This window comes from Cibotium barometz, chromosome 35, assembly GCF_041138505.1.
Source record: "Cibotium barometz isolate CiBa-2024 chromosome 35, ASM4113850v1, whole genome shotgun sequence".
Taxonomy (NCBI): domain Eukaryota; kingdom Viridiplantae; phylum Streptophyta; class Polypodiopsida; order Cyatheales; family Cibotiaceae; genus Cibotium; species Cibotium barometz.
This window is the reverse complement of record NC_141080.1, coordinates 40746106-40757439: the sequence shown is the minus strand read 5'-3', so window position 1 is coordinate 40757439 and position 11334 is coordinate 40746106. Positions and strand designations below refer to the sequence as shown.

General features: G+C 38.3%; 1 protein-coding gene across 4 annotated transcripts in view; it reads right to left on the bottom strand.

The window, feature by feature from the left end:
* Nucleotides 1-4666: 4666 nt before the first annotated feature.
* LOC147618445 (uncharacterized) overlaps nucleotides 4667-11334 on the bottom strand; it is a 31907-nt gene continuing 25239 nt past the window's right edge. The window contains exons 4-5 of one of the 4 annotated variants that reach the window (XR_015262120.1): nucleotides 5147-5228; nucleotides 4671-5052 (exon numbers count right to left, since the gene is read on the bottom strand). Coding sequence is in view for 2 of the 4 variants with exons in the window: in XM_086774881.1 (XP_086631007.1) it covers nucleotides 5423-5464 (42 nt within the window). In the remaining 2 variants the exon portion in view is untranslated. Of the gene's footprint in view, nucleotides 5229-5254; nucleotides 5465-11334 lie in introns of those variants that run through there. The other 3 variants (XR_015262121.1, XM_086774882.1, XM_086774881.1) reach the window with 3 other exon arrangements.

The window sequence follows — 11334 nt, the reverse complement described above, 5'->3', positions numbered from 1 at the left end:
AAGGATGGAGGTTGCATGCATAAGCAACCACATCAATGAGTCGGTACAGGTGTTGCGGCTACTGAGCATCTATTTGAAAGGGGATGCAAGGACCTAGTAGTACAGAGCTTATGAGGAGTCATTGAGGGTTGCTGTTGATATGACTGAGAATGGATTAAAGACAGCACTTAGCAACAGGTTCAAGAAGGTAGAAGACCCCAACAAGGTTTGGCATGAGGTGCAAGCTCTGACACAAGGTGAGTTGGAATCAATTGATGATTATGTGAAGAAATTCTCTTTGCTGTGGGAGACTTTATGCACGGCTTTAGGGGAAGACCAGGTACCTCTCCTGACATGATGAAGAAAAACAAGTTTGTAGCCGGGCTTAAGAGGAGTATTCGCTGGAAGGTGGAATTAAAGAAGCCCAGGTCTTATGAGGATGCGGTGGAAATTGCCAAATCAAAGGATTGGAAGTTGCAACGGATGAATCAACTGGGGATGATTCCAGTTGTAGCACAGCCGGAGATTCGTAGAGTGGAGGCTACACCCATGAATGCAGTGATTGACAGGATGAAGCCCGCTGAAGCCTAGGCTATGCAGATGGTACCACAAGCTAGTCAAGGAGTACCTATGGTTCCGGTAGGTTCTGCTAAGGGATTGCGACAGGATATGAAACAGATGGTTGATCTTATGAAGAATTTGTTTGGGTACATCACAAGATGGGGGGGCATGTGGGTGAAAACCTATGGTCTACAGTATGGTCCATCTCACCCCACTGAGGATAGCTAATGATCAAAATACCATTAATTAAGGCACCCACACACAGTCACGGCCTAACACCGCACTTGTATATTCACTAAGGGATTATTTATATGTTAAATCTCTAAAAATGTTACCTATAGAAGATGTATATGCACATTTCTATCTGTGCACCCAATTCCTATCTATGTGTGCATGTTTCTATGCACATTTCTATCTGTGAACCCAATTCCTATCTATCTGTGCACCCAATTCCTATCTATGTGTGCACCCAATTCCTATCTATGTGTGCACTTTCTTATCTATGTGTGCATGTTTCTATGCATGCAAGTTCACTTTTACGTATATATATTCAAAGCTTTGCATGCATATTCTAAGCTTCACATGCACATTAGGGGTTTGAGCATACATACACCACTTTGTGTACACATAATGGTCTATGAATGTGCGTAGATATGCTAGAGCAGCAAATGTGCAAACTCAAGAGGAGCTCACACCACAGGCAAATCCCCGTTGAGGTGTTGGCATAACATAAGCTAAAGCTCATGGATGAGTACAAAGACAAGATGTCTAAGAAATGTGTGGACTTTAAGAGATCTATGGATTCCAAAGATAGAATCATTATGTAGCTAGAATAGTAGATTACAGATCTGAGAGCCCGACATAGAGAAGAAGGTTGATATTCTGATGGATGCAGCCACCAACCTTCCAAACCCTACCATCCCTCCCCAACCCCCCTCCGAAATTCTTGAGCTATAGCACAAGATCCTTTAGCTTAATCTTCTACCACATAACATCTACCACCTTGGATAACATTACTCGGAAAGCATGTTATCATATCGAGTAATATTTATTGTACTATGCAATGCACTTCATGTAAATGATTATGGGATATCTCCAAGCTTACGCCTTGTGTAATGCCAGAAGATAGTTAAAATTGAACTTATGACTTGTTTAACACTAGTAGTGTAAACACAAACTAGGAAATAAGCCTAAACTAGCTTTTGGGCCCCTAGACATTACTTGGCTGGATGGGCATTGTATATATACGTCCATATGAGTCTTGTATATAAGAAATTTGACTTATGAGAAAATACATAATCCCATTCTCACAATTGAGTTTAATTTTCTTGCACTTGTGATTAAAGTTTGCTTGTATGCTCTCTCTTCTTTGCTGTAGGGTGATGGTATGTCAATGCTAGTTCTCTTCTGCCTGTCTCCTTCTCCCCTATGCTCTCACTCATGGTAGCGAAGTAGAGGTTAAGCTTTCCATACCTCTCTCTCTCTTTGCTCTCCACTCATTTTCTAAGATCCTTTATAGTAATAACAAGTGAGGCAAGGTTGAGCTCTACACAAGAGAGGGTTGCTCTACTAAGAGTGGCTAGAGGTGTAAGGTTGATCTCTACACAAAAGAGGGTTTCTCTACTAAGTGTGGCTTGAGGTGCAAGCTGGTAAGACCATTGCATTCTTCCTCTTCTTCTCTCTATCTTGCAAGGCTCAAGTATTCTCAATAAGATGAATATCTTTGGCCCCCCAAGTTTAGAACTATTATGAAAAAGATGTCAACTTTAGGCAAAGGTAAGACACCGAAAAAATCTGAAGGAATAGAACTTAAAAAGACTTTCAAAATGAGCATGTGTCATACCAAGGAGTTACACCATATATATATATATATATATGTATGTATGTATATGTATATATATATATATATATGTATGAATAATATATATATATATATATATATATATGTATGTATGTATGTATATATATATATATATGTATGTATGTATGTATATATATATATATGTATGTATATATATATATATATGTGTGTGTGTGTTTGTGTGTGTGTGTGTATATATATATAAATATATATATATATATATATATATATAAAGAGAGAGAGAGAGAGAGAGAGAGAGAGAGAGAGAGAGAGAGAGGACTAATTTCCAAAATAAGTCCTATATGTAGGCTTCACATTTATACACATTGTCTCATTTGTAAAAAATTAATGTGTTTGTGGACTTATAGTAACAATGTGAAATATCTTAAATGATAGCATACACAAAAAAGGGTACTTATATTCACAAAATTATGTAAACATAACTAAAAATATTATTAGCTTTGGAGAAAAGACCTACAAAAGGGCATGTGGAATCAATTTAAGGATATTTTATATTCTTGTGAAATTAAAAAAATATAATTTAATTAGCAAAAATCAACCTCGCTTTTCATAGCTGTATATTAAAATGAGGGGAACATGGAGTTAATATAGAAAGCTCATGATGAGGATAAGGAGAAGCCTTAGTTCCCTCATAGACATTGTAATGATGAGAAAAGAGAAAGCCTAGAAAACATACAAATGAGACACCAAGTTTCCATGATCCAAATTCACAATGGAGCACTCAACTTTAAAGACAATAGAGAAAAGGTTGTACCAATAGGAATTCCAGGGTGAAGAAAGCATTAAAGGCATCTATTTTTATAGGAGCAAGTAGGCCATCCAAAACTTAAGTCATCTCCACCAAGAATGCCACTAGCAAGGTGGGTTTACTAACCACATAAACCAAGAGATCCATTGACATGAAGTAGTTCACGTGCAAGGGGAATAATTACATTTTTCCCTGCCCACCAGTGGCGCGGAATTAACACAACATGCTCACTCAACCTACCTATATGATGGCGACCATCAATATGCAAGGGATAATAACTCCTAAGAACATGTCCTTTAAGAGATAGATTATTGGAACCAAGGCACTTGCTGAAGAGTGCTATGAATCCCACCATTTCTAGTTCGATCTACTTCGTTGTTCTCTTCCCTAGGATAAACCTCCACCTAGAACATGAAGGGTGAAACAAGCAAAAACTAAACCAAGACGGGACTAGAGCAAGCCTAGAAATTGAAGAGTATGTTTTTTGTCAAAGCAGCCATTGTAGCACATTGCTTGGAATCATGTAATATGAAGAAGAGATGAGTCTCATTTAGATTATATTAAGGTGACTAGCAAAGCCATGCGAGGTTGCTAGAATAATCATCAAAAAGACTTCTCAAATGTAGCATTGTAATTGGCTTCAAGGATAGAACCCTACGATGCTTTCCCAATGGAAACCATAAAGAAATCAATAGAAATTGAGTTTATGAGAGAGAGAGAGAGAGAGAGAGAGAGAGAGAGAGAGACAGAGAGAGACAGAGAGAGAGAGAGAGAGGGGGGGAGGAGTCATTTCCAAAATATGTCTTATTTGTAGGCTTCACATTTACATGAATTGTCTCATTTGTTAAAAAATAAGTATCAACACATAATATATATCTTAAATGCTAATACAAAAAATGGTATTTCTCTTCATAAAACTATGTAAACAAAACTAAAAGTTAAGCTTTGGAGGAGTCAAAGAACCTAAAATAGCACATGTGAAGCCAATTTTGGGATTTTGTGGAATATCAAAGAAAATTTTTTGCACAAGTCTTCCATAAAATTTCTTAATTCATCATATCAAATTTTATAGAACAAATATACCTACATTATATATATTTTTCAATACATATGATATATGGGGCCGGTTTGCAAGGTGACCTCCCCTCCCAAGTTAATGACATGTGCATGTAGGTGATTTTGAGTTAGGACCTCTGGGATTAGTCCAAGGGGAATACATACTCAATGATGCAAGCATCGAAACATCGATCACATGCCATGAGAGAACTAATTAGAAGTTACCAACAATGGCCTAACCATTACACTAGATTGGTGCTCTATCATGAAAGATTAAAAAAGCCTAAGATAAAGATGTATCCACCACCAAGGTAATCATGTTTGAAATAGAGGCACTCAATCTCCAAGGAAACAAGGGAGACAACTAGTTTAACTAACCATTCACTAAACAAGATGTGTGCTATGGAGATAATACGTAAGATCAGGTCCAAATCAATTGGAAGTAGGTAGTCAAAAGAGTATATTATTAAGAGCTTAAACAAATAGGTGTTATGTGAGATAATCACCAAGCTTAGGAGGAAGTCAAGTTGGCTAATGACAATATAGTTTTTATTATGTTATCAGAAGAAGCTCCCCCATTGACAATTTTGTGGAACAACTGCTAAAAAACTTGTCCAAAAACAACTGCTAAAAACTTGTCCTTTAATGGGGGTTTACAGAGATGGACTAGAACGAGGACACTCACTGAAAAGTGTTGTAACTCCCACCATTTCTAGAAGATCATGCCTGCGCAAGCACGTGGATGGGCAGTCTCCCCTATCCATCTCACATGGGAGGCTATGGAACAGACGCTACTGCTACAACATGTGAAAGCTAGCAAAAACACCTGTTGCATTGCAACCATAATGTCAATCTTCGAAGCCATAATGTCGAGAGACCAATTGAGCAACAGGACTTGAGCCCATTTTCACACTGCTCACCCGCACGCTATACCACAACGTTCTGCGTCCCGCATCCGTTTTAACTTCACACGTAAATTTTAATTTATCAATCACGCATAACCTGCAAAATTTAAGCCATCTTAGCTATACTTTAGCTCAAAATATGCAAAAATTAAGACCCAGGTTATATAGTTTGTTGACAAAAATGTTTTCTCCTGAACACTGGGGAGCGTTTTACGTAGTTTCTTATAATTAAGTCTCTCAATATGTTTAATGCTACTCCCCAAACATCAAGTCACTAAAACACTCCTAAACTCAGGTTTCAATCCCCTCGCCAACTGTTTTGTCATCTGAATTCTGAAAAAAAAAAGAAAGAAAAGAAAACAAAGGACATAAAGAGTAGTACTGATTTAGTTGAAAATGCAAGCCTACAAAAGAGCGCAACGTATCTTAGAGACAAAAGAGTATTAAGCATTAATCTATCCAAGGAAACATTGCAATCCTTATTTCGTCAAAGGAATTACTGTCTAATGCCAGTTAGTGGAGTGGTTAAGGTGGTTCCCCACAGTCCCGAGGTCACGGGATCGAGCGGTGGCATGTAGGGTGTGTGTGTTGTTCTATCTAATTCCAGCCAAACTTACAAATTTTTTTTGGACTCACAAGCCCATTTTTTTTTTGACTCACAAGCCCATTTTTTGTGTAGTCACTTGAAGGCAAAATCAAAGAGACTCGAACAACTTAGACATGTCCAAGAGGACTTAGCATGCCCATGAGTCGATGCTAGTACTGGTTGAGCAGGTATAGTGCCAATTAGCAAAGTTTGTAAGTCCCTTGATTCTATAACACCAAGGATGTTCCTCGTCTTTATAATGAACTTTCTTCTTTTAAATCTTTTTATTACCTCTGTTTTAGGCTTATATAATAAATAGTTTGCCTTTTTTTGAATAAATTATAATCTCGAGGGATTCACTCTAAGTAAAGGGGGAACATCACTTATGTGTAGCAACCCGTGACTATCTACGGACCTTATAGGGCTGATATGACCCCTTTGTTTACACTTATATGATATATTTCTAAGAGTTATCCCCTTTATTAAATGTATAATTTTTCTACACATTGTCTACATTAAGACTTTTTATTATCTACACCTTCTAAAAGGGTATGCGGGGCTCTGATATCTACTAGGAAATGACTTGTGTTCTTCTAAAAAAGGAATCTACTTCCTTTCTTGTCAAGGTTTACCCATTAGGAAGGGTATTTCAATTTTCAAAATTCTACCTCCACCTCCCTTCCACCTTACCCTACCCTACCCTACCCTACCCCACCCCTACTCCTTCCTCCTCCATCGCTTCCCTCCCCCCCGTAAATTTAAGCTAGGAAGAAGAAAATAATATGGGGCTAACCCTAATGTATACGCTTATGTCCCTACTTCAAAAAACCCCCTCCCTTACACTCACGTGGTACCATATGAGCTTCCATAGTAAATCCCCGGGATTATAATAGGAAGAAGTTGTAGATGTGACTACTATTTAGAAGACAAAACACGCTTATCAATACTATGTTATTTCTCCTCACTCGTAATTGTAATGCTTTGCCATTTGGTGTAGATGAGTATGATGTGCTTGTGGAATATGAACTTGGAATTGGTTATTAGTTTACATTCCATGATGCACTTCGTGGAAACATTTCTTCTTATGTTGATTTTAAGTGCATCACTTAGGAAATGATTGAAGTAAAGCATTGGAGTTTCAAGCTCTCTTTGCTCAATCTACCGTTGTCAATCCTAAGTCTCAATTTGTACATAACTTTATCTTGAGAGACTCAAAGATTTTGGTATTAGCTCCACACCCAATTGCAAGACGAAGCTCTTAAAACTTATAGTACCTTTGAATTAATCAAAAAGCTTGGATAGGTCTTTAAGCTTTAGGAAATTTGATTATCTTTTAGATGGAAATGCTTTTAGCATAGATAAGTCTTTAAATGTTACGAAATTTGGTTATCTTATAGATAAAAATGATTCTAGCAATGAGTTTAGGGCTTTTAAGCACTAAGAGCCTTTAGATTAGGTGCTTTTTAGTCTTCCAAATGTTGAAAAGATTGGGGAAGGAGAGAGAGCTTGAGATCAAGCACGCACGCACACACACACACACACACACACACACACACAATAGTGGATAACACACATTGAGAGATGGAAGGCTGAAATCTTCTTCTCTCTACTCAAAAGAGGTCTACAAAAGATAAGTGAAAACCAACATAAGTACTAGAGTACTATATACAAGTAGTCTATAATATGAACATGCTAAGTAGGTGAGCTAGCAAGATAAGTATGCCATGACTCGAGGTGGACTATGTAGGTGTAGTCCAACCATAGAATCATTGGTGAAGATCCATCGTGTCAGCTATCAAACGTGCCAGTGATGTAAATGTGGAACAATTGCCCAAGCACGTCATGAGCCTCTGGTTGAGCTTGACATCTCAATACTCCCCCTTAAGCTCAACTCCATCTCCAAGACTCCAAGCATGTTGCGGAATCTGCGAAGCTTTTCAACTCCCAAGGCCTTGGTGAAAATGTCAACAACCTTCTCCTCTGTGTTGATCAATTCATCCACATAAATGGTAATGATGATAATACCCTTATCACTCTTTTGCATATAGAGTGAATGAACTGCTTCTACCATATGAAAGCCAATGGTAACAAGATACTCCGTGATTTTGTGATGCCATGCTCTCCACACTTATTTTAGACCATACGAGGCTTTACACGTAGCCTGCACACATAATCTGAGTGACTCAAATCCTCATAACCAGGTGGCTAGTCTAAATACACTTCTTCTTGGCAACTCACCATGCAAGAATGCATTCTTTACATCCATTTGATGTAAGACCCAACCTTTTGATGTAGCCACTACAATTATGGCTCTCATGGTTGCCATCTTGGCAACAAAGCTGAATGTCTCATCATAATCAATGCCGTAGTTCTGAGCATAACCTTTAGTGACCAACCTAGCTTTATACCTACTAATGCTTCCATCTGAGTTGTGATTCACTTTGTACACCCACTTATAGCAAATAGACTTTTTACCCTCAAGCAAAGGCAATAATTCCCATGTCTTCTTTGCATCCAATGCAACCATTTCTTCATCCATGGTTGTATCTCAATTTGCATGCCCAACAATATCCTCAAAACATGTGGGTTTAACATTTTGCACAACCTTTTTCATGTATGCATAATGGTGAGCTACATAACCATCATACATCAATATCTGAACAGGGTTTTTCACCCTATTCACGACCTGTGTTGGTCCTAGATCTATCCTTGGTGCCCTTGTGGCTACCTTAGCCTTCCTTATACCAACTGTCCTAATAGTTGGAATCCTAAACGCCTCGTCGAGGCTCTTCTCTTAGCCACTAAACTCTCCATTAACAAATGAATGCCCTGCTGAAATATCATGCATACCAAGGGACTCATTGACTTTTTCTTTGCCTTCACGTTGTGAGGGGATCTTAACCCTCTCACAAACACAATGTATAGATGAATCTAGTGTACATAAGGTAGTGTGTGATAAGGTGGTGAAAAATGTCGTGAGCTAAGTAGATAAGCACACGTGAGCAAATGGAAATAGAAAGAGTATCGAAGAACGAGTAAGCCGGGTTGTGCAATCTTTTGAAAGAAAGGCAAGGCGGTGATGGGGTTCAAGAAGTGCAATTGAGATCTTTTGAAGAGACTTTCCAAGACGCGGTGGCTAGAGATCACGAGAGAGAGGAGAGCGTCGATTGTAGTGGAGTGGATTCCTGCAATTCCATGGTCTATCAACAAACTCGGTGCTAAAGGAACAACTCTGATTGTTGACTTGCATTTTGTGCAATCACCTATTCTTGTCCATCAGGACTAATCGAGTCTTTTACATCAGCATACCAGTCGCTTATCTCATCAAATACAACACCCCTACTCATCCTCATCTCACGTGTGACATGGTTATAACGTGTGCACCCATTTTGCTCAAGGGAGTAACCAATGAAAACACATTTTTTAGCCTTTGAATCTAGCTTATTGCATAGCTCATCAGGAATATGTACATATACAATGCATCTAAAAACTTTCAAGTGTGACAAATCTCGTTTTTTGTCACTCTACTTCTCCTCTTAAGTTAAACTGACGTGAAGCTAATGTGGGAGTTCTATTCATAATGTAAACTAAAGTCACAACTGCTTTAGCGCAATAATGATAAGGGATACTCTTGTTAACCATTCATGCACGAGCAACTTTTGCAACGTCTCTTCTTCCTCTCAACAACACCATTTTGTTGTACAATGTACTTGTGTATGAATTGCCTCTGAATTCCATGCTTTTTCAGATATGCGTTGAACTCATTGGAGAAGTATCCCCCCCCCATCTAACCTCAAGCACTTAATCTACAAACATGTTTGTTTTTCAGTAAACATTTTGACATTTTGAAAGTAAACACTTCACTTTTCTCTTTCATGAAGTGCACCCATACCTTCTTTATGTGGTCGTCAATGAGAGATACATAATAGTGACATCCTCCCATTGATGCTGTCTTTATCGGTCCCCATATATCTGAGTGTGCCACATCAAGTGCCCTCTTGCTTCCACATGTGAAAATACATTCTTTGTTTGCTTCCCAAATTAACATGCTTTGTAAACCTTATGCATTCCATCTACCTTAAACTTTGGCAAGCCTGTAACAACTCTATAATTCTACATGGACTTAAATCGCTACTCATTTACATGACCAACAACACGTTTGTGCCAAATATCCATATCGGCCTAACACTTGTACCTTGTGCAAACATAGCAGCTTTGATCTTAGGCATGCTTACATTCAAAGTAAACATTTTGTCTACTCTCTTGCTCTGTGCAAACAAACGACATTTATTGTTCAAGTCCTCTACATAGCAGCCATCCAGGTTGAAGCGTACGTGCAAACCCTACATCTTCCCAATAGAAACAAGGTTCTTTGTGATGTTGGACACATAAAGTACATCAAACAAGTACTTTAACTTGCCATAACCAATGGCACATTCCTAATATGAGAAATAGGATGAGCTATGTCATCACCCATCTCTATATAACTTGGTTTTTCCAAGTTATTCACATCACAAAACCACTCACCATGACAGGTCATGTGGTTAGAGGCTCTCAAGTCCACATACCATACATCATAAGCATTTGTGGATACATCTGCAGTCATTGTATTTAACATGTACTACATAACAGATAAATGCTTATATTTATCTTCAGCTTGTCAGCTTGCTTGCTTGAATATGCACAATTGTTTTGCTTATATTTATCTTCAGCTTGCTTGCTTGAATATGCACAATTGTTTTGCTTTAATTTTCCATTCTTCATGAAACTCTTCTTTTTGTGACATTCTGTAAAAAAATGACCAGGTTTGTCACAATAATAGCCATCTCTAGACATGTTCCTAATTGTTGTCTATTTTTGATAATTGCCCCCACGGCCTCTCTGGCTCCCCCTGCTTTGAGACTGGCCTCTTCCACCTGTATATGATTGCTACTATTATTGCGAATCATTTGACGATTGTGGTCTATAATTTTGGTTTCAATGTTGAAAACCACCTTGGCCACAACCACGACCTCTACCTCAACCTCTACTTGAATTGGGCTAAAAACCTATTTTGATATGTTCTTGATTTGTGAAGAAGAGTTCTCACCCGAAAAATTTTCTTCTTGACTTGTGAAGAAGAGTCCTGACCCAGAAACATTTCTTCTATGATCAGCAAAGACACATTCTCCCATATTGTAATAGGGGTCTTGAATGGCTTGCACTCTTTGCCAAGCCCATTTAGATAGACACTCACTAGATCATCATCTTTCACACCGATACATTGATAGACCAAAGGGATTCAATAATATCCTTGATCTTTAAAGTATGCTCACTGATAGCACAATTTTCTTCTCCACAATAAGCAACTCTTGTTTTAGCTGCAATTTCTTTGCCTTTCTATTGGTCTAGAACACCACCAGTTTCTTTGTCTTTCTATTGGTCTGGAACATCAACAGGTTCTACTATGCAACTGCTGGAGTGTTGGCATCTTGTATGTATCCTATCATTGTGTTCATGACATTGATTGAAAGCTAATACATGACTTTCCTTGCACCCTGGTTCCAATCCTTGAATGCCTTTACATCTATTAGAGTGGCATTCTCTTCAGGAAACTCTGGAGGCTCCTCATTGTCTT